The 24,881-nt window shown below is 42.7% G+C and overlaps 1 protein-coding gene across 1 annotated transcript in view; it reads right to left on the reverse strand.

The window, feature by feature from the left end:
* WDR70 (WD repeat domain 70) overlaps positions 1-24,881 on the reverse strand; it is a 359,232-nt gene that overhangs the window by 259,311 nt on the left and 75,040 nt on the right. Inside the window, exons 6-7 of the mRNA XM_029060393.1 lie at positions 20,838-20,897; positions 14,620-14,753 (exon numbers count right to left, since the gene is read on the reverse strand). Of these exons, the coding sequence (XP_028916226.1) occupies positions 14,620-14,753; positions 20,838-20,897 (194 nt within the window). The remainder of the gene's footprint in view (positions 1-14,619; positions 14,754-20,837; positions 20,898-24,881) is intronic.

A 24,881-nucleotide genomic window follows, 5' to 3' on the forward strand; every position in this document is an offset into this window, starting at 1 on the left:
AGCAAATATTTAGATGAGCTAAATACAACCAAAAGTAGAGACCAACTGGACAGTGGTAATTTTGTTGGGTGAACTAACCCAAATTTTTAATGGGGTCTATTGTGACTCAAACTCTTCTCACCAGCAATCTATAATAATGATCCTAAATGCTCAAATAAACATAGCATCTATTCAGAGTGGCCAACAGGAAGAAAATCACATCAAACATTACTTGATCGATAGTATTCATTGAGTTTTTTATTTTTTGTACTGAGTGCCAGAGAGAGTAAAACTGTGTTACCAGACACAATTCCTGTACTGAAGGAGTTTACAGTCTAGTGGGGGAAACACTTGAGAAATAAACTATTAATAGGGAGAAACATTTAAAGATATACCAGGTAAGGCCAGATTACCCTTCGGTATAGAAAGCTTCTTTTGCAGTTTATGCAAATTAAAATCACACGACTACGGCCTGCTTTCACCTTAGCTTTCTGAAAATCAGAACTCTATTGAAACTCTTCAAATATAATTAACCTTTTGGCCTAACTTATCTCTATAAATTGTGTTTTGGGTCCTAAAGACCAGGTCCATATTAATAATACAAAGAATGGAATGGACATAATATAATTGGGGGAACAGTTTTTCCATCCGAATTTCTAAATATTCTGGGCAGTTTTGGGTGGCTTGGCTTATTGTGGGCAGGGAATGTCTACCACCTCTGTTGTACTGTTCACTCTCAAGTACTTAGTACCATGCTTTGCACACAAATGTGCTCAATAAATGCCATTGATGATGATGATTATGATAGATAATTACCACTTTTCCAATTGTTAGTCTAGGCCTGGACTGAGCACATTATCTGAGCTATTGTTGAGTTTATTAAAAATAGTGATAATTACTTGCTAGGCATTTACTATGTGCCAAGCACTGTTCTAAGCACTGGGGTGGATACTTGTAAATCGAGTTGGACACGGTTCCTGTCCCACAAAGGGCTCACAGTCTCAATCCCCATTTTACAGATGAGGTAACTGAGGGACAGAGAAGTGAAGTGACTTGCCCAAGGTCACACAGCAGACTGGTGGCAGAGCCTTCTGACTCCCAGACTCGCGCTCTATCCACTACATCATGCTGCTTCCCATTAATCCTTTTTGGAGTAAATAAAAGAAGGCATAAAGGAGGACTGCAAGAACCTCACAACTGAGAACTCTCAATTTGTAAACTTCATGAATATCTACCTGGGTCCATTTACTCCAACTCCAATTACTTTCCACCCCCAAACTATAGCTCTATAAAAGTATATTTCCACCACTATGGTTGTCAGTAGTTTTGGTATTTGTCACTATTTTTCTCTTATTGTGACACACTCACACTTCTCCAGTTTCCCTCTCTAGACCAAAATCACCTCATAGGAAATTTCCACGGCGTGTTCCTCCTTTTAAATTTCCCCAGAGCCCTATTTAGTAGTCTGTTACCCAAGGAGATATCAAATGCTGTTGACAAATTCCATCCTCTAGGTCAGTGATGAAAACATTACACAATAACAGTGCAAGCACTTATCCCCTTGGGAGACAACTCTAATGTTTCCCCATGTGGTGCTATTGATCACCGTTCTTGTATATGAGCCCATGAACAGTTATTTGCCCACCCAAAAATAGAATGGTCTGGGATCTAACTTGTTTGGGAGGATGTTCCTACCTTGCTGATAAGAATTTTATAGACACCAGAATCACAATACAGCTGAAGAGCACCTATATCAAATTGGTGGCTTTCACCTAATATATAAGACCCGTTGCTATAACCCTGGGGAAAATTATATTATAATAATAATAATAATGATAGTATTTGTTAAGCATTTACCATATGCTAAACACTGTTTTAAGCGCTAGGGTAGAAAGAAGGTAATCAAGTTGTCCCACGTGGGGCTCTCAGTCTTACAGATTCCCATTTTACAGATGAAGCAACCGAGGCACAGAGAAGGTAAGTCAGTTGCTCAAAGTCACACGGCTGATAAGTGGCAGAGCTGGGATTAGAACCCACATCTTCTGACTCCCAAGCCCATGCTCTTTCCACTAAGCCACGCTGCTTCTCTGGTACATCATGGCTTGTTCATACAAAGCCACATCAGTTGCTTTCCACTATCATCCCGAACAGACCGATCATGGGCTTTGACTGAGATTAAGATTCAATGTTATCCTGCCTTTGCAATTCAGAACATCCAGATAACTGAGTGGCCATTTCAAACGACCAAAGCAACAGATGAATACAGGGGTGGTTACTATATGTTTAGCTTGGATTTTACATTTACCTCATCTATAAAATGGGGATGAAGACTGTGAGCCCTACGTGGGACAACCTGATTACCCTGTATCTCCCCCAGCGCTTAGAACAGTGCTCTGCACATAGTAGGCGCTTAACAAATACCAACATTATTATTTAGAAGCAAGCTGGGTTTGGCTGAAGATATGTTTTAATCAATTCTTGGGATTTCATACTAGTTCACAATTTGTGAAAACATCTCAAAAGGGCAGATCTTATGTGCCAGGGATTCTGTTGCATTGTACTCTCCCAAATGCTAAGTACAGGGCTCTGCACACAGTAAGTGTTCAATAAATACCACTCATTGATCGATAGGGAGTTCCTCTGTGTGACTCAGTCACCACTAGCTTTGAAATGATGATCGGAGTTTTCACTAAACAAGTTCAAGATAAGAGTGACAAGGCTTTGGCTGTGAGCTCGCTGTGGGCAACGAATGTGTCTGTTGCTGTACTGAACTCCCCCAAGCGCTTAGGACAATGCTCTGCATGCATTAAGCGCACAATAAATACGAAAGAATGAATGAATGGCGTTACCAAGAAGACAAATGGCTGCAGCAATTTTCTCCTCTTTGTGTACAATTAGAAAACAACGGGAGCACACGCTCGGATTGTGATTCGTGCCACTGAGAAAGGGTATTCAGATTTCTGATTCATATGGCTAACAAAGCAGTCTGCATCAAATAACTGCCAAAAGACAGCCCTAACAATCTTTTCTGGTCTGAGGGAAGAGGAATTAATGCTAACACCTTGATTTAGCTAGATGGATCTTTATTCAATAAATGATGCTGCTCGTGAAGAATTTAGGCTTAAAAAGAACCTCCGCAATTACACAGTGGAAGGCAATGTAATCAAATTCACATAAGTAATCGATCGATTACTGTTATTTATAGGCAGCTTATTGTGTGCAGAGCCCTGTACTGAGCACTTGGGAGACTACACCAGAGTCGTTAAATATGATCCTCGCCCTCAAGGAACTTACAGTTTATAGGGGGAGGACAGACATTGAAATAAAGATAAGGAAAACGGTAAGGTAAAAGGATATACACGTTAAGTGCGATGGGGCTGAGGTTGGGGTGACTATCAAGTGCTTAAAAAGTAGAGATTGAAGTGCACACTGACACTAAAAGGAGAGCGAGTAGGGGAAATGAGGGCTTCTTGGAGGAGATGTGATTTTTAGAGGATTTTGAAGTAGGGGAGAGCAGAGATGTGATATTCAGAGAATTTTGAAGCAGGGGAGAGTGGCGGTAGGCCAGATATGAAGAGGGGGTGGGGGGTTTTAAAGGTATTTGTTAAATGCTTACTATAGGTGTCTAGCACTGTTCTAAGTACTGGGGTAGACAGAAGTTAATTAAGGAATAATGGAGCTCACAGTCTAAGTAGAAGGGAGAAGAGGTATTGAATTCCCACTTTGCAGTTGAGGAAACAAACACAAAAAAGTGAAGTGACTTGGCCAAGATCACACAGAACCAAGTGGCAGAGTTGGGATTAGAACCCAGGTCCTCTGGTTCCAGGGCCCATTCTTTATCCACAAGGCCATGAGAGTTACAGGCTGGAGGGAGGTCACAGGCAAGGGTGCGTGCCCCGCACCAAGACTGTGAGCCCGTTGTGGGCAGGGATTGTCTCTCTCTATTGCTGAATTGTACTTTCCAAGCGCTTAGTGCAGTGCTCTGCAGACAGTAAGCACTCAATAAATACGATTGAATGAATGAATAAATGAATGAATGAGATAAAAGAGATCGAAGATCAAGGTACCGAGAGATCAAGGCACAGGTACAATAGAGGAACAAAGTGTTCAGGTGGGACTGAAGTAGAAAATCAATGAGATAAGGTAGGAGGGGGCAAGGGAAGGAGTTTCTCTTTGATACAGAAGTGGATGGCGGAGATTTTTGAGGAGTGGGAAATATGGATTGAATCTCTTTTTCAGAAAAATGATCCGGGCAGCAGAGTGGTGTATGGACTGGAGAAGGCAGAGACAGGAGGCAGGGAGGACAGAGAGGAGGCTGCTGAAATAGTCAAGGCGGGATTTGATAAATGCTGGATCAGTGTGATAAGAGTTTGGCTAGAGGGGAAGGGGTAGATCCTATTATTCTGTATTCCCAAGCACTCAGATCAATACTCGGCAAGCATAAAGTGCTCAATATGATCGATCGACCACCAGTTGCCTGTTGTATGTATCCTTGGGCAAGTCACTTAACTTCACTGTATCTCAGTTTCCTCATCTGTAACATGGGGATGCAACGTCTGCTCTCCCTCTTACTTAGGTTGTGAGCCCCATTTGAAGCAGGGACTGTGTCTGACCCGATTAACTTTTATCTACCCCACAACTTGAAACCTGACTTGACATATAATAAGTACTTAACTAATGCTGTAATCATAACTGTTAAAGGCTTGTAGGACACAGAGGATGGTGGCTTTGTGTAGCCAGTGCTTAGAACAGTGCTTGGCACATACTAAGCACTTAACAAATACCAATACTATTATTATTTTTCTGTGATGTCAAAGTACAGGTTACAGCAGGGTTTGGCTGGAAAGTAATAATAATGTTGGTATTTGTTAAGCGCTTACTATGTGCAGAGCACTGTTCTAAGCACTGGGGTAGACACAGGGGAATCAGGTTGTCCCACGTGGGGCTCACATTCTTAATCCCCATTTTACAGATGAGGTAACTGAGGCCCAGAGAAGTTAAGTGACTTGCCCACAGTCACACAGCTGACAAGTGGCAGAGCTGGGATTTGAACTCATGACCTCTGACTCCAAAGCCCATGCTCTTTCCACTGAGCCACGGGACTGTTTTGGACATGATGAATTTGAGGTTTTGGTGGGATATTCTGAAGGGAGGGGGAAATTCAAAACTGCAATGGAGGAGAGAGAGGTCAGGGCTGGAGAGGTAGATTTGGGAATCACCTGTACAGGGATGGTAGTAGAAGCCATGGGAGCGAATGAGTTCTCCGAGGGAGTGGGTGTGGATAGAGAATAGAAGGGGACCCGGAACTGAGCCCTGAGGGATTCCCAGTTAGGGGATGGGAGATGGAGGAGAAACCTGTGAAAGAGACTGAGAAGGATTAATCAGAGAGAAAGGGGGAAAGCCAGGTTAGATCATGTTTCCAGGAGAAAGGGGTGGTCCACAATGTTGAGGAGATTTAGGAGGATGCTGCCAGAAGTCTTTGACTTTGCGTAAGATGGTGAACTTCACGGAAATGAAAATGGGCTTCTATCCTTTGCATCATAAGATATGCATTAACATATATAGTCACACACACACACACACACAAATAACGTAAATGATAATATGATACTAGTGTGAACCGGTGAGGTTGAAAAGACCCATACCCCATTCATGTGATTAGTGCTTCAAGTACCTCTCTACGATAGATTCTAGACTATAAGGTCCATGTGGGCAGGGGACGTTCCTACCAACTCTGTTGCACTGTACTCTCCCACAGCTTACTACAGCGCTCTGCATATATCAAGCAATCAATAAATACCATCGATCGACTGATAGGACAGTAGTCTTAAAAGCAGTAACCCCATTAATTCCTTCTTCGTCAGAGATCATTTGGTCTCTAGAAAACTGGACGCTTGATTACTATCAAAGACTCAGCAGCAGAAATGAATTCATGGACAGCCAATTTGACGTCAGCTGATGGCAACACGTTGGAGTCCCCTTCCATCGCTACAAGGAAGGGTGAATCCCAGTCACTGAACAGGCTTCATTTTATTTGATCTCTTTTAAACTATTAATTCAATCCTATTTATTGAGCGCTTACTGCAGGCAGAGGACTGTGCTAAGCGCTTGGGAGAGTACAAAATAGCCATAAGCGGACATACTCCCTGCCCGCAATGAGCACTTTCTAGACTGTGAGCCCGTTGTTGGGGAGGGATCGTCTCTATCTTTTGCCAAATTGTACTTTCTAAGCTCTTAGTACAGTGCTCTGCACACACTAAGCACTCAATAAATAGGAATGAATGAATCTTCTAGAAGACAACAGGCGGGATTTGTTCATAGCTCGTTTTACCATGTGGAGAAGTTTTTTCGGAGGCTCATCTGGATAACAAGCGTGGACCGACCTGTCGTGCATCTCACGCCAGCGATGCCAGTCTCCCCTCTGGCAACTCAGTGGAATGTGCCTGGCGATCCAAGCCAATCCAGAGGGCACAGAGGGACTTCCTTCGCTGGCTAGACAGCATTCATTTTCTAACCAGAATCATCAAAGACTTCCCGTACACTCCCTTTTTTAGCTGTGCTTCAGATTATCCCTGGTTTCTCAGCCCCCCAATCTATTTTACAAGGCATTACAGTTGAGGATGTCCTAAGTGCGGTTTTTCAACGCACATGTTTTGTTTGTCCGGTTTGCTCTTTCCACTTATGTATTACCCCTCTTGAAGCACTCTTACGGTCTGGAAAAAAAATAGTCACATCTAAATTTGTGAGTTTCACACCTCTTTAGCCACTTAATCAAATTAATCAAATCAAATTCACCAAATCTTAATTTAATCAAATTCTTAATGGGAAAAGAAATCTAAGAGGTTTTTTTAAAATGTAGGAGGAATTTATACCAGTAAATATTTAGTAGCCAACTGCCTAATTTCCAATAATCCAGGTCAAAGCCATTTTGATGTTGACAAGAACTAAATAATAATAATAATAATGGTGGTATTTGTTAAGCGCTTACTCTGTGCCAAGCACTGTTCTAAGCGGTGGGATAGATACAAGGTTATCAGGTTGTCCTACGTGGGGCTCAGTCTTCATCCCCATTTGACTGATGAGGGAACTGAGACACAGAGAAGTTAAGCGACTTGCCCAAAGTCACAGAGCTGACAAGGAATTAGATCTTAGAAGGATAGCATAATTATTATAAGATCGGGCAGGTGCCAGACTCAGTCTTGTCAAAAATTATCTCGGAGAAATTTAGTAACCGTCTTTGGGGCTGCCGGACTGAGCAAATTCAGAGGTCCAGGGTTCCCGAGGATACTACTGCTCCGTCTTCAGAACTATCGACCACTTGGAAAAAAATTAGACCAATAGCCAGAAAGATCATCATTACAAAAGAAACGCCAGCTGTAAACTCCCTTGGCAATATTTTCAGGTGAAAGCAGACAGGTCTCACGGAAAGTTGACAGGAAAGATATTTTAGTACTGTAACCGTCATTTCGATTCCCAAATCAGCTGAAGTGCCTCACGCTGGATACGAACAGAAAGATAAAACTCAGATGATCTTTCTGGAGACGTTATATAAAATGATTTAAAATTACATAAGACATTAAATAATCAGAGAGGAGGAAGCGGTAGAGGAAGGTGAAATTTATGGAAGGAACTTCACGTCACAATATTCGAAATCTGTTATGATCATTCATTCAGAGGACTGTGATCGATCTTGGAATTTCACTCACCTTAAAATGTAAAACAACAAATCTATATTAGTTGAAGTTGTCCATCCATGCAGATAATTAATCATAATAACGATGGTGTCTTTTAAGAGCTTACTATGTGCCAAGGAGTGTACTAAGTGCTGGAGCGACTACACGATAACAAAACTGGATACCACCCCTGTCCCTTGTGGGGCTCAAATGGTTCCAGGGACTAATGTAAAACTGGCAAAGAGACAGCTTTAGTGGAGGTGTCCCTGTGGCTAATATCTAAGCAATGTGGCTTAGTGGAAAGAGTATGTGCCTAGGAGTCAGAAGATCTGGGTTCTAATCCTGACTCTGCCATTTGTCTACTGTGTGACCTTGGGTAGGCCACTTTGCTTTTCTGTGCCTTGATTACCTCATCTGGAAAATGGGGATTAAATCCCCCTCCCTCAAATTTGGATTTGTGAACGCTATGTGGGACTGAGACTATTTCGAACCTGATTATCTTGTATCACCACAGGGCTCAGAACAATGCTTGACACACAGTGTGAACTTTACAGTTACTATAAAAAAAAAAACTTCAATGATACTAGTAGTGATTAAGAGTACTTGGGTGTTCACAATGCAATGCTCTGTTCTAGATTCATGGGAAGACCAAAATAAAGAAGTTATGCACTCTCTGCCCACAAGGAACTTATATTCTAATGGCACTCTGACAGCAGCAGTGGAAAGGAAAGTAGGCAAAAAAATGAAATAGGTGAAGCAAGCAAGAAACGAAGAGGGCTGGAAATGAAGAAGAAGAGGAGGATGAGATGGGATAAGAGGAAAAGGAGGAGATACATGAATGACAATAGGCGATAAGAAAAGGACATTTGAGATACAGTTTAGAGAAGGGGGTTGGGGGAGAGAAAGCATTGGATGGCAGGTAAGAGGACACAGACTTCTAGTGTAAGGCAATTGATCTGCTCTCTCCCTCCTGCCTTACCTCACTGATCTGCTACAACCCCATCTCCACACTTTGCTCTATTATCTCCAACCTACTCTCTCTATCTCCATCTCATGCTGAAAAGCAGCATGGCTTAGTGGAAAGAGCCCGGGCTTGGGAGTCAGAGGATGTGGGTTCTAATCCCGGCTCCGCCACTTGTCTGCTGTGAGACCTCGGGGAGGCCACTTAACTTCTCTGTGCCCGAGTGACCTCATCTGTAATATGGGGATGAAGACTGTGAGCCCCAAGGGGGACAACCTGACTATCTTGTATCTACCGCAGCACTTAGAACAGTGCTTGGTACATAATAAGTGCTTAACAAATACCATCATTACTATTATTATTAATCACACACTGACTCCTTTCAAACCTCCTCCTTCAGGACTGGAATTCCTTACCTCATTCATTCATTCAATATTTAGTGAGCACTTACTATGTGCAGAGCACCGTACTAAGCGCTTCGAACGTACAGTTCAGCAACAGACATAGACAATCCCTGCCCATTGACGAGCTTACAGTCTACTCGGGGGAGACCTCTTCACATCCGACAGTCGACCATTCTCCCCCCTTCAAAACCTTCCTAAAATCATAACTCCTCCCAGAAGCCCTCTCTGACTAAGCCTTATTTCCCCTACCCGCCTTCCCTTCTGCACTGTCTACGCACTAGGCTGGGTCCTCCTTAAGTACTGACCCAGTCGCCCGGCACTTAAGTACATATCCTTGTACTCCTCACCCTATCTGAAATTCATTTTAATGTCCGTCTCCCCTGCAGAATGCAAGCTCCTTGTGAGCAGGGATCGCCTCTGCCAACTCTGCTGCGTTGTACTTTTCCAAGCTTTTCCACTTTTCCACTGTATTGCAGTGCTCCACATACAGTAAGAGTTCAATAAATACCGCTGATTGACAGATTTTTAGCTCCTCCAATAGACTGTAAGCTCCTGTGTGCAGGGATCATGCCTACCAACTCCCTCTCCTAGATTGTAAGCTCACTGTAGGCATGGAACATGTCTATGAGCTCTGTTATACTGGACTCTCCCGAGCGCTTAGTACAGCGTTCTGCAAACCGTAAGTACTCTTAAAATAAATATGAATTATTGAATTGATTGATAATGCATTAACCCATGAAGTTAGTACAGTATCCTGCACACAGTAAGTGCTCAATAAAGCAGTGTGGCTTAGTGGAAAGAGCAGGGGCTTGGGAGTCAGAGGTAACGGAGTGGTGGAGCTGAGATGAGAACCCAGGTCCTCTGACTGAATGATTAAGCAAGAATAACTAATATGATAAAGAAAACTACAATATCCCATCTACAGTGCATCCAAACTAGTGTCATAATAGTGTCATTTAGGCCAGCACTAAAAGTATTTGCAAATGGAATAATGTTCCTAAAATTGGAAATTATATAAGAAATTAAAATACCCTCCCTTAAAACAATCATGTAGCTCCTTATTTTACAAAACTTTTATAAGCTTAAAACACATTCAAATCATGACCTGAGGAGACCAATTTGTGTCATTTAACTTATACAGGCAGTTTTCCTATAACACAGAGATTGTGGTGTTCATGATCCCCACCTTAAGGAAAACTCATTTTAATTTTCATCCCGTGTCAGACGCCGCACACCTGCTCACAGTGGTTTCTTCCAAAACAGCATAATCCTTGTCCAGACAGATGCTCACCGTTAGGAGTATGTGCCCTAATTGTGTAATTGCATTCCATTCAATATATGTTGTCAAAACACACTTAATGGTTAATGGCTTGTATAGCTCTCAATTTATGGCAATCAATAATAATAATAATAATGTCGGTATTTGTTAAGCACTTACTATGTACAGAGCACTGTTCTAAGCGCTGGGAGAGATACAGGGTAATCAGGTTGTCCCACGTGAGGCTCACAGTTAATCCCCATTTTACAGATGAGGTAACTGAGGCCCAGAGAAGTGAAGTGACTTGCCCAAAGTCACACAGCTGACAAGTGGCGGAGCCTGGATTAGAACCCATGACCTCTGACTCTCAAGCCCAGCCTCTTTCCACTGAGCCACGCTGCTTCTCTAGAACAGTTCTTCACACTTAGAAAACACTTTTTAAATACTATGATAATAATAATAATAATGATAATGTGCAATGGGTGCAGAAATATGCTTTAGAAAAATCATCTGGCTAGTCAAGTGAAATAATAATCACGGTATTTGCTTAACACTCAACTAATTGCTGGGATAGATATTTATTTTGTTAATGAGGTGTCCATCCCCTTGATTCTATTTATCGTGATTATGTTGTCTTCTTTTTGTCTATCTCCCCCGATTAGACTGTGAGCCCGTCACTGGGCAGGGACTGTATCTGTTGCCGAATTGCATATTCCAAGCGCTTAATACAGTGCTCCACAAATAGTAAGCACTCAGTAAATACTATTGAATGAATACAAGATAACCAGGTCAGAAACAGACCCCGTTCTGGATGGGTCTAAGTGGGAATACTGATTGGAAGGGGAAGAGATTGGAAACAGGAGAGCAGGGAGAAGGCGACAGAGTAGTCAAACCGGGATACGGCAAGTGCCTCGACCGGTGTCGTTGACTATTTGGATAACAATAATGAAGGTATTTGTTATGTGCTTACTTTGGGCCAGGCACTGTTCTAAGCGCTGGGGTGGATACAACCAAATCAGACTGGACACAGTCCCTTTCCCACCAGCGGCTCACAGTCTCAATCCCCGTTTTCCAGATGAGGAAACTGAAGCACAGAGAAGCAAAGTGATTTACTCAAGGTCACAGAGCAGACAAGTGGCAGAGGTGGGATTAGAACCCACGACCTTCTGACTCCCAGGCCCGTGCTCTATCCACTACACCATGCTGCTTCTCTAGGCCATATGAGAGGACGGGGATGATCCTGGAGATGTTGTAGGGATGATCCTGGAGATGTTGTAGAGGAGAAACCGACGGCATGTAGCAACAGATTAAATATGGGGCTTGAAAGAGAAGGAGGAGTCAAGATTAATGTCACCGTTACAGGCTTCAAGGGAAGATTGGGAAGATGGTGGTGGTGTCAACAGTGGAGGCGAGGGATGGGGAAGGAAGACGGAGATAATCTGGAGGCAAGAGGAAATGCGAATGCAAGACTGCAGAAGAGGTGAGAGTTTGCGATAAGTGAAACAAATATAGGCATCGTAAATTTTCTAAAAACTTAACGATTTAATATAGAAAAGCAGAAAAGGTCTAAGGGAAGGAGCACAGGACTGGGGTCACAAAACCTGGGTTCAAATTTTGGTTCCATCACTTTGATGGATCTCTGTGTCTGAATTTCTTCATCTGTAGAATGGGAATTAAATACCCATTCTCCCTCCCCTCTTAGACTGTGAGCCCCAGTGTGATGGTGTCTAATCTGATTATCTTGTATTTGTTCCAGAAGTTTAGCACAGTACTTGTTAAACATCATCATTTTTATTACTGTCGTTGCTGTTGATTTACTCCAGAAGCTAGGACTGGTTTCAAATATTAACGTTTTAATCATTATATACTCAAAATCTGAAAAGTAAAGTATTTGAAATGTGAACTTGCAATATCTTTAATAAAATCTATGGTATTTGAGCCCTTACTGTGTGCAAAGCACCGTACTCTAATAGATCTAACAATAAAATAAAATTTGATCTGATCAAACCCTGGGCTACCAGAAGCAGTGTTTAGCATCTAGGATGTTGCTGAAGATATTAGGATAATTCAAAACTCATGCCACACTTCCCCATTTACCACTGCACTCTTCGTGCTTCTGAACTGATAAACCAAACTTCAATGAATTTTGAAGCAAAAAATACCACGCTATGCTTACACATGGCAAGATTTGGCAAAGGGGTTGGAAAAAGGACTGCAATCCTATAAAAATCAAGAAGTATCAAGAGGTGGAAAGTCACACAAGTGAAACCTATTCACGTATGTAAATGACCAAGATGGTTCCATTAAGTACTATCCAAGATACAAATGAATTCTGCTAACTTGCAAAGTAAAATACCCATCATGGCCAGATATTTTTTGTAGGACAGCTGAAGTAATCTTTGGGGGCTTTAAAATCAGTATATTTATGTCACAAATCTCTTGAATTCACTTTTCCCATGCTAAGAAGTTAATGACATTTCAAAATAATTATTTCCTACTGTCTGCGGACAAGGAACCTTTTCCTTACTTCTGCTGTAATGTATTCTGCAAGGTGCCTGGTACAACGCTAATCACTTAGCAAGCGCTCAATAAATACACCATGTAAAAATGTCGACACAGATTATGAGGCCTGGGTAATCCTTTGAGTCAACCAGGACTTTAGGACACATCCTGTGACAGCAGATAACTACATGATAAAGGACAATTAAAGTTCTATTTTTGTGCGAAAAAAGAGAGAGAATCTGAGGTGTTCACTCAGCTCCATGCAGGAAGGGCATCATAAAAATTCAAGGACTTGTCATTAATACGGTTATAAAGTAGAGGAAGGAAACAAAGCCTTGAAATGACACCATTATTTTCTTGGAAAGCATCTGAGTGTTTGTAACCCCATCTGCAGAGAATCCCTCCTCTTGGGGACTCTGAAAGCTTTTGTTTTAAGAACACCAGGTTGCAGTTTACAAATTCACACACTTTAAAATCTGAAACCCTATTAAAAACAGAAAGCGATAAAAGCACGAGAATAGGAGTCCTGACTCAAGTTCTAGTTCCAGCAATCCATTCATTCCATTGTGTTTATTGAGCGCTTACTATGTGCAAAGCACTGTACTAAACTCAATATCACTGGTCTTGTGTCCCAAAACCTCTCTGTACTTTAGTACCCTAGTGTGTAAAATGGGGAAAGCTCCCACTAACTCTTAGATAGTGCCTCTTTGGGGGGCAGGGGACTCCATCCAACAGAATTATCTTGAATTTAACCCAACTCTTCCAAGGTGCTTACCACTTTGTAAGACCTTATCATATCATGTTATCATTATTAAAAGCATTAGAATTTTTTGAAACATTAGGCTTAATAATAATTATGGTATTTGTAAAGCGCTTACTATGTGCAGAGCACTGTTCTAAGCACTGGGGTAAATACAGGGTAATCGGATTGTCCCACATGGGCTCACATTTTTAATCCCCATTTTTATAGATGAGGTAACTGAGGCCCAGAGAAGTTAAGTGACTTGCCCAAGGTCACAGAGCAGACAAGCGGCAGAGCTGGGATTAGAACCTACGACCTCTGACTCCCAAGCCCAGGCTCTTTCCACTAAGCCACACCGCTTCTCTTAACAAACGTCTCCCGTATTCAGCCATTCATCAATCGTGTTTTTTGAGCGCTTACTGCGTGCAGGGCACCGTACGAAGCGCTTGGAAATGACTGTAAGCTTGTAGTGGGCAGAGAACGTGTCTACCAACTCTGTTCATTCACTCATTCATTCATTCAATCGTATTTATTGAGCGCTTACTGTGTGCAGAGCACTGTACAATACAACAATAAACAGACATCCCCAGTCCACACTTCTCCAAAGCACTTAGTACGGTATTTGTTAAGCGCTTACTGCGTGCCGGGCACTGTTCTAAGCACTGGAGAAGTTACAAGGTAACTTGGTTCAACAGAGTCCCTGTCCCACCTGTGGCTCACCGTCAGAATCTCCATTTTACAGAGGAGGGAACTGAGGCACAGAGAAGTTAAGTGATTTGCCCGAGGTCACAGAGCCGACAACTGGCAGAGCTGGGATTAGAACTCACAACCTCCTGACTCCCAGGCCCGGGTTCTATCCACTAGATCACGCCACTTCTCTTAGTACAGTGCTCTGCACACAGTAAGTGCTCAATAAAGACCACTGATTGATATAAATCATTCAGGCAAGTGAAACTGCATATAAAAAAATTTTTTTAGCTATCCACAATTACCATACGATAGGGTAAACTCCATGAAAGTATAACTTTACAAATTGCATATTCCTGTAGCTGGAATGTAGTTTACAAGACCCTGACCTCAAAATCAAGAAATATACATACCAGTCACAGGGCTGGAGAGACCGAAAAGCTTGCAGGGAACTATCCATTCCAGCAAAATCCCAAAATCTGACATCGTAATCAAATCCACCAGTTACAAGACGGGCACCTGAAGGATCCAGGCCCAAGGCAGAAACCTGGTTGTGGGGCAGGGGAGGGGAGAGAACATGCGACATTAATTAGGGATAGCTCCGATATTGGGAATTGAAGCTTTCTCACATTCACATATGTTTCTTAAACAGCATTACAAAAAAGTAGGTGTTTTTCTTATTAATATCAATAATAATAATAATGGTACTTGTTAAGGGCTTACTGTGTGCCATGCACTGTTCTAAGTACTGGGGTAGACACGAGTTGATCACATAGGATACAGTTCCTATCCCACTGGGACTCACACTCTTGTTCCCATTTTACAGATGAGGTAACTGAGGCACTGAGCACTTAAGTGACTCGCCCAAGACCACAAGGCAGATATTTGGCAGAGCCAGGATTCTTAATTTTGTATATAGTAGTAGGAAATGTTTGGAACTCTCACATAAAATGAATTATGTACAAGCTAAATCCTACCATCCATCTAAATCCAATATTAGAACAAATGCAACTCTAAGCACAAGCTTACTTAACTCTCTTCTCTTCTATTAATTGGGGGTTTAATTTTTTATTTTAACTTTTCTGACACCTCCAGAATATTTTAACACCTCCAGAATATGAGAAAGCACACTAGAATTTTAAATGACCATCAGGAAAAGGTATTTATTTACTAATACTTTACAAGTTAGTCATTCCCAACTCCAGCCTCTCCCTACATTAATCATCAATGGTATTTACTGAGCATATACCATGTGCGGAGCACTGTACGAAGCGCTTGGGAGAGTACAATGCAGAGTTGCCAGACGTGCCCTGCCCACTATCCTATATGAACAGGGAGAACAATCCTCAAACTATTTTGATCCCAAATTCCTGGAAACCCTTCAGCAATTTCCCATCTGCCTTTTCAGACTTTCAACTTCCCGGAGCAAAAAGGCTTAGTTCAGGTGCCCAAGACATTAATCAACCAATCCATCAATGGTATTCATTGAGCGCTTGTGCCGAAGACTGTACTAAGCGTTTGGGAGAGTATGATACAACAAAATGAGCAGACCCGTTCCCGGCCCACACTCCCAGAATTCCCGGCCATGTTCCCGGAAACAGTACGGCCCAATGGATAGAGCTCGGGCCGGGGAGTCAGATGGACCTGGGTCCTGATCCTGACTCCACCACTCGCCTGCTAGGTGACCTTGGGCAAGTCATTCAATTTCTCTGAGCCTCAGTTATCTCTTCTGTAAAATAGGGATTAAGACTCTGAGCCCTATGTGGGACAGACACTGTGTCCAACCTGGTTAGCTTGTAATAACAACGTTGGCATTTGTTAAGCGCTTGCTATGTGCCGAGCACTGTTCTAAGTGCTGGAATAGATACAGGGTCATCAGGTTGTCCCTCGTGAGGCTCACAGTCTTAATCCCCATTTTACAGATGAGGGAACCGAGGCACCGAGAAGTTAAGTGATTTGCCCAAAGTCACACAGCTAACAGGTGGAGGAGCCGGAATTAGAACCCATGACCTCTAACTCCTAAGCCCGGGCTCTATAGTAAGCGTTTAACAGATGCAATCATTATTATTATTACTGTGATTGAGCTTTCAGTCTAGAGGGGGAGGCAGACGTTAATGTAAAGACACATGGCTCCCTCCTAGCACCAGGGAGAAAGCTTGGTGTATTTCTGCCATGTTCTCTGGACTACAGTGACCACATCTCAGCCTTTATATTTCTCTGTCAATATTCTTTTCCACCGTGAAAGGACCTGAAATGCAAACTTTGGCCGTTACTCTTGTTTGAGAGACTATTTCGGCTGTGGGGGCCAGAGCCTCTGCAGAGTTTAGCAACGGGATCTCGGCCAACTTTTCGAACATCTCTCTTCTCCTATTTTGTTCTGAATATAGTACGGCCTCTATTTTTGGTATTTTTATTCCTAGTTTAGGGTTCTAAAGGTGATGATGATAATAATGATATTTGTTAAGGGCTTACTCTGTGCAGAGCACTGTTCTAAGCGCTGGGGGAGATACAGGGTAATCGGGTTGTCCCACGTGAGGCTCGCAGTTAATCCTTATTTTACAGATGAGGAAACTGAGGCACAGAGCAGTTAAGTGACTTGCCCACAGTCACACAGCTGACAGGTGGCCGAGCCGGGATTCATATCCATGACCTCTGACTCCCAGGCCCGGGTTCTTTCCACTGAGCCATGCTGCTTCTCTAAACCCAACAAGCTTTCTGAGAAAGTCAAAAGATTTCCAGGTTCCTGAGCTCTCCCGGAGAGAAACCATTCCATTTGCAATGTGCAATCAGGTTTTCATCTTTATATCCTTGGGCAATGAATGAATAAAAGGTTTTTCATAGACCTGCCTAATGAACTTGTCCCAGCAATTCAGGGGTCCGGTCATTTGTCATCTAGGATCTGGTGTGGGCCAAACGTTGATAAAACCGGCTTTCATGTCATCTATTTACTAAATTCGGTTAGTACCAAAAATAACTTCACAACATAAAGGCAGCCAGGTACCAAATTCTTTACATGTTTCTCCAATGTTTAGAGAGAGAACAAATAAACGGCCCAAAGTGCACTCAGTAGAGAGTTTATACAAAGTAGAAATAAACCACTTTATGTCTGGGAAAATGATGGGTCTTCCAAGGCAGTAAGAATAAATTTCAAACAATACACTGACAACACAGAGATGTTGAAAGATCAAGAATCTATTGATTCAAAATTCAAACCAAATAAGGAATCTAAGGAAAAAATGAGCAAAACGTCTAGCTGTAATTCACGGACAAGGCATTTGAAACATGTGATTTCCCCATCCACTCCCCGCACCCAAGCTATGCTTTGCCATATTTAATTGCATGAATCCAATTTTTCCAAAGTTGGAGCCAAATTTTAATTTCAGAGGAGAATATTTGCCTATTCATCGGATACATTTCTTACTTCTCAAAATGACTTTATTGCATTTGGGGGTGCCACGGGCAGGCCACTGAATAAAGAGCTTCCATTCCTCTTCTCGGAGCGTATTTAAATGGAGCTCAATTCTCTTGCAACTCGGCAAAACAGGCTAAAGTAAGTCTGCAGAGATGGCAGCAAAGGGGAGGGCTTTGCATCTCCACAGTAAACAGGAATGGGTAGACAAGTTAAACACTGGGGGTGAGAGATGTGAGGTCACTACTTTACTTCCCATTATTTTACAAATCAAAAAGACATAAAAGGCACTTGACACATTTCTTTGCCTCCTCCACTGACCCTTGAGCAAATATGGGTATTTTTCATCTATATTTTCTGACATTCTTGCCAAGAATACAGTCTTCCTGGCTTTTCCAAGGATGAACTGAACAGTTATATAAAATCTTGGTTCGTTGGTGCCAATGCTAACTCAAAACACGTGGAGGCCAGAACGAGGGAGAAGGCTGAAGAAAAGGTCAATCTTCCTTCGGGGCAAGGAACAGAGGTCTGAGATGGAGGCGTACTTTCCCAAGTGCTTAGAAGAGTTCTCTGCTCACAGTAAGCGCTCGATTAATACGACAGTGACTGAATGAAAGAGTGAGTCCACGAGTGTACACGATCACACTCATGCCACAAGATATGTGACTTTTGGAGACACAGTCGGACTAATTATTGGGCTCACTGGTCCACTTCCAACTAAATTAGTGGGGTGAAAGGAGGAACAAGGGGTTTGAGGAGCAAAACTACTTTAAACTATTTCCAACTATTTCATTCATTCAGTCGTATCTGCCAGTACAAAAGTTCTACTCACCGAACCACTAACCCACCATCCTGACTGAGGCCCCTATTTCCAGATTTCCTACACTGCACAATATTTCCCAGATGGGTGGCCCAAGAAAATTAAAGCCTTCAGGCAACCGCCCACTTTACAAAACCTAAACCCTTGCTGGGTCTAGAACAGTTCCAATGAGTCCTGCTGTTTCCCAAGTTGACCATCAAATCACAAATGATAGGCTCCTGAAACCCAGATGAGGTAACCTGATTTGCTTGTATCCACTCCAGCGCTTAGTACAGAGCCTAAGTTCATAGTAAGCGCTTACCGAATAATAATAATAATAATGTTGGTATTTGTTAAGTGCTTACTATGTGCCGAGCACTGTTCTAAGCGCTGGGGGAGATACAGGGTAATCAGGTTGTCCCACTTGGGGCTCACAGTCTTCATCCCCATTTTACAGATGAGGTAACTGAGGCACCGAGAAATCAAGTGACTTGCCCAAAGTCACACAGCTGACAGGTGGCAGAGCCGGGATTAGAACCCATGACCTCTGACTCCTAAGTCCATTCTCTTTCCACTGAGCCACGCTGCTTCTCATAATTATCATAATACCATAATTATCATTATTACTATTAGGAGGGAAGCGTCCAAAAAGCCGAGACACTTCCCAATCTCGGTGCCTGTTTACCTACGATGGAACAACGGCAATAAGCGACTCCCCCTCTTTACCCACAATAATAATAATAATAATGTTGGTATTTGTTAAGCGCTTACTATGTGCAGAGAGCACTGTTCTAAGCGCTGGGGTAGACACAGGGGAATCAGGTTGTCCCACGTGGGGCTCACAGTCTTAATCCCCATTTTACAGATGAGGTAACTGAGGCGCAGAGAAGTTAAGTGACTTGCCCACAGTCACACAGCTGACAGGTGGCCGAGGCAGGATTCGAACCCATGACCTCTGACTCCAAAGCCCGGGCTCTTTCCACTGAGCCACGCTGCTTCTCCCTTCTCCCTTTTCCAAGTGTCATTGTTAAAAAGGACTTTTCAATAGAGCAGTGTTCAATAAGGCTTTGAAAGCGGGGGGAAGAATGATTGTTTAGCAGATTCGAGGAGGGAGGGCATTCCAGGCCAGAAGTAGGACGTGGGCCATGGGTCGACGGCGGGACAGGCGAGATGGAGGCATGAGCATATGAACATATTGCAAATTCTTTTTAAGAATGGATGGTTGTTTAACTCTCACACCCCATGAAGAGCCCAATGAGTCTATTGTTGCTGCAGTCAACTAAGTGACCAAATGGAATCCCGAAACTTTCCGTACCTCCTTAAATGCCTAATAACAGGATTCATTCAGGTATGCCTAAGCAGCCTGAGCCACGAAGTCTTGGCATTCTAGCAGAGCCAATCCAAATAAACAATGCAGAAGAAATTTGGAAACATATTACAAGTGCAACACCACTGTAGTTCATTCTCTCAAAGAGGGAAATCCAAATTGCAAACTGGTCTGAAGTAAATCATTTTTCCTGTAACGGGAACGGAATCGAACTTGCCTGATAACAACTGATAGATGTGAATGAGTATAAACCCATTCCAAACAGCACTGGTGTCCAAGTGGAATTAAAATGAAACTGAAATGGACCCCTCAACCAAAAGAATGAATTGGAAAATTTCGATTCAATTTCTCATTTTCCAAACACGTATAAACTGTCAATCACTGAATCTTGTGTTCCTTCTAAGTGCCAACTTTGGTATTTCCCATCTACAGAACTTCCCATCTACAGTGGAGGTCTATTTTGCATGATGAACAAAACAGCCTGCAACAAAATAATTGGAAATTACCATAATAGTTCAAATATTTTATTTTTCATACTTGAAAGAATGACAGTTTCCATTTTACAATTAAATCATTCATTTTTATAAAAAGGAAAATCTCAAATTAAGAAAGGGCATTTTATAAGGATTTCTTTTGACACTAAAATTTAACCTTTAAATAAGCATATAAACACCCCAAAGTTATAAAGGTAAATATTTTATATAACATTACAGGGCCAAAGAGGAACTGCCAAAAAGCTACTTTTCGTTGCCAGAAACATTAATTCTACAAACAAGCATAATCAAGGTTCTCAGGGAATTAGATGAAAACCCAGTGATAGCATCTTTTTCCACTGCTGTAAAAACCAAAATGAATTATTTTTGGCATTTCAATTTGTTCTTTGCTTGTAGTTCTGTTGAGTGCAGGAAAAATTTTGAAACTCAATGCTTTACAGATATGATTAAATATACCGCAATTCCTGATTTAACAGAATAAATAATTTATCTACACCTCTTTTCAATCTTACAATTTGGCTAAAGCATGCTTTGTTTTGGCTTCCAATAGTTCCCGAGCCCTCCAATTCTCAAAAATACTTCCGAAAACATTGAGTACTTACTGTTTTACTGCCGTGCTGCAGGGTGATTTCGTGCGTGTCAGGAATTTTTTTGACAGGGTTCTGAAATAAGAACGTTACAGCACATGAATACACCTGAAAATCAATCACAATGAAATCAAAAGACATCTGTTAAAAAGCAAACCGAACTCAACGTAAACACTTTTGCAATTTCGCCTTTCGCAACATTTCAAGAGATAAATGTTTGAATTCTCAAATCCTGCCAGTGAGAGTTCACTTCCTTCATCCCCCCACTTTAGCAAGACCCTACCTCAAATACTCCAGACAAGGAGACTCTACGGGGTCTTTTAGAAGCTCCGTTAAGGAGATTTCACAATCTCCCTCCACAATCCAGTCCAATGGTTAATAACTTTCGATGACTAGATAGTCTTCCTTATACAGTATCTAACTCCAATCCCTCGTTGCAGTTTAAGCTTTTTAACCTTGGTCCGGTCAGAAGAAAGGGAATTCACCTTTATTCTGTAGACGAAAGAACTCGATCGATCCTATTTATTGGATGCTTACTATGTGCAGAGTACCCTACTGAGCCCTTGGAAGAGTACAATGCAACAGAATTGACACATGCTCCCTACCCGTAATGATTTTACAGTCTACAAGGGGAGGGCTGTAATCTAGAGGATGGTAATCTTACTATTTTTATATCAAATATGAATAAAAGGAGTTTGAATATACGTACTTAATAGTTTGAGCCGTACCCCGGGTTTTCACAGCTTAACACTGCCCCCTCTAGCCCCATGAACAGGGCTCGTCTATAAAATGCCAAACCAAACTGGTTTACTTTCTTGCAATTCCATGGCCCACATCTCCCACTCCCTTCTTTGCCACCCTGATTCATTTTCCTTATTCACCTCTCTCTTGGCCCCAAAGCACTTAGGTACGCTTCTCTGTGCCTCCAGTTACCTCATTTGTGAAATGGGGATTAACTGTGAGCCTCACGTGGGACAACCTGATTACCCTGTATCTACCCCAGCGCTTAGAACAGTGCTCTGCACATAGTAAGTGCTTAACAAATACCAACATTATTACATATCCATAATTTATTTTTATTACTCTCTGTCCCCCTGCCCCAGACTGTAAGATCAATGTGGACAGAGAATGTGTCTACCAACTCTATTATACTGAACTCTCCTAAGCGCTTACTACAATGCTCTGCACAAAGCAAGCACTGAATAAGCAACCTGATTACCCTGTGTCTACCCCAGTGCTTAGAACAGTGTTCTGCACATAGTAAGAGCTTAACAAATGCCATCATTATTATTATTATTCATAATAATAATAATAATAATAATTGTGGTATTTGTTAAGCACTTACTAGGCTAGGGTAGATACAAGTAAATCAGGTTGGACACAGGCCCTGTTTCACAAGGCGTTCGCAGCCTCAATCCCCACTGTACAGATGGAGGTAACTGAGGTCCAGAGAAGATTAGGGAAAAAAGTTGATCTCTTGGGTGTCTGAATCCTTCTTATCCCTTTCCTTGGTACTGGTCCTAAAACATGAATCTAGCAGCATGGTTCAGTGGCAAGAGCCCGGGCTTGGGAGTCAGAGGTCATGGGGTTCTAATCCCGGCTCTGCCACCTGTCAGCTTTGTGACTTTGGGCAAGTCACTTCACTTCTCTGGGCCTCAGTGACCTCATCTGTAAAATGGGGATTAAGACTGTGAGCCCCATGTGGGACAACCTGATCACCTTGTATTCCCCCCAGCACTTAGAACAGTGCTTTGCACTTAATAAGCACTTAACAAATGCCATCATTATTAAATACAAGGACTTTCAGTTTAGCATAAGAAAGCATGATGAAAGAAGCTTTACTCGTTTTAGTAACTAGAGGAACTAGGTAGAATCAACAAAAGCAATCTGTAGTTAACAAACCAATGGCAGATAAAAAGCTCGTACCAGTTCATAGGTTAATAATAATAATAATGTTGGTATTTGTTAAGCGCTTACTACGTGCCAAGCACTGTTCTAAGCACTGGGGTAGATATGGGGTAATCAGGTTGTCCCATGTGGGGCTCACGGGCTTAGTTCCCATTTTACAGATGAGGGAACTGAGGCCCAGAGAAGGTAAGTGACTTGCCCAAAGTCACAGAGTTGACAAGTGGCGGAGGTGGGATTAGAATCCACGACATCTGACTCCCAAGCCTGCGCTCTTGCCACCAAGCCACTCTGCTTCTCTATCAGCGCTGGGGTTATCAGAGGACAAAGAAAAATCTAATCACAAAACACAAATCCTTCCCAGGACCTCCACCTCTCTCCCTGATCAACGTTCTTATATCTTTCGAAGTCACTTATCACTCCAGAGACTTTAACCAGGTTTCCTCCTCCGCTCTTCAATCGATCAGTCATATTTATTGAGCGCTTACTATCTGCAGAGCACTCTACTAAGCACTTGGGGGAGGACAATATAACAGAGTCGATAGACACGTTTCCTGCCCACAACGAGTTTACTGTCCAAAGGGGGAGGCAGAGATTAATATCAATAAATTGGAGCTAGTTTGTAAATGCCTTGGGGCTGAGGGTGGGGTAAATAAAGGGTACAAATCCAAGTATGAGGGTCATGCACAAGAAAAGGAAAGGAGGGCTGAGTCAGGGAAGGCCTCTGGAAAGAGATGTGGTATTAATAAGGCTTTGAAGATCGATAGACTGCTGGATATGAAAAATTGGGGGAGTTCCAAGCCAAAGACAGGATGTGGGTGAGCAGTCAGTGGCGAGGCAGACGAGTTAGAGGCACAAGTGAGTAGGATGGCGCTAGAAAAGCAAAGTGTGTGCGCTGGGAGTAGTAGGAAATCAGAAAGACGAGGTAGGACGGGGCAAGGATCGAGTGCTTTAAAGCCAGTGGTGCGGAGTTTCTGTTTGATGCAGAAGTGGACTGGCTACCACTGGAGGTTCTTGAGGGGTGGAGGAACATGGACTGAATGAGTTTGTAGGAAAATAATCCAAAGAGCAGAGTGAAGTATGGACTTAAGTGGGAGAGACAAGAGGCAAGGGAGGTCAGCAAGGAAGCTGATGCAGAAATCAGGGCTGGATAAGTGCTTGGATTAGCAGAGTGGCACAGTGGAAAGAGCCCGGGTTTGGGAGCCAGAGGTCATAGGTTCGAATCCCCACTCTGCCACTTGTCAGCTGTGTGACTGTGGGCAAGTCACTTCACTTCTCTGGGCCTCAGTTCCCTCATCTGTGAAATGGGGATGTAAACTGTGAGCCTCACGTGGGACAACCTGATGACCCTGTATCTCCCCCAGCGCTTAGAACAGTGCTTTGCACATAGAAAGCACTTAACAAACACCAAATTATTATTATTATTATTATTATTAACATGATAGCAGTTTGGATGGAGGGGAGAGATAAGAAGCAACATGACCTAGTGGACAGAGCACGGGCCTGGAAGACAGAAGGACCGGGGCTCTTATCCCAGCTCTGCCACTTGTCTGCTCGGCCAAGTCACAACTTCTCTGGGCCTCAGTTCCCTCATCTGAAAAATGGGGATGACGGCTGCGAGCCCCATGTAGGACATGGACTGTGTCCAACCTGATTATCTCGTATCTTCTCCAGTGCTTAGAGCAGTGCCTGGCACATAGTAAGCACTTAGAGAGTACCATAAAAAAAATTAGCAATGTTGTGAAGGTTGAAGCAACAAGATCTGGTGATAGACTGCCTGTGTGGGTTGAATGAGAGAGATGAGTCGAGGATAATGCCATGATTAAGGGCTTGTAAGAAAGGAAGGAGGGTGGTGTTGTCTACAGTAACAGAAAAGTCACAAGGAGGACAGGAGTTCTGTTTTAGAGAGGTTAAACTGGTGGTGTCAGCAGAACATCCAAGTAGAGCTGTCCCGTGGGCAGGAGAAAATATGAGACCGCAGAGGAGGAGAAGGAAGATCACGGCTAGAGATGCAGATTTGGGAATCATCTGCATAGAGATGGTAGTTGAGGCCATGGGAGCAAGTGAGCTCTCCCAGAGAGTGGATGTAGATGGAGAATGGAAAGAGACTCAGAAGTGAGCCTCGAGGGGCTCCCAAATGTGGGAGGCAGAAGA

The sequence above is a fragment of the Ornithorhynchus anatinus genome, chromosome 3, assembly GCF_004115215.2.
Source record: "Ornithorhynchus anatinus isolate Pmale09 chromosome 3, mOrnAna1.pri.v4, whole genome shotgun sequence".
In the NCBI taxonomy this organism is placed as follows: domain Eukaryota; kingdom Metazoa; phylum Chordata; class Mammalia; order Monotremata; family Ornithorhynchidae; genus Ornithorhynchus; species Ornithorhynchus anatinus.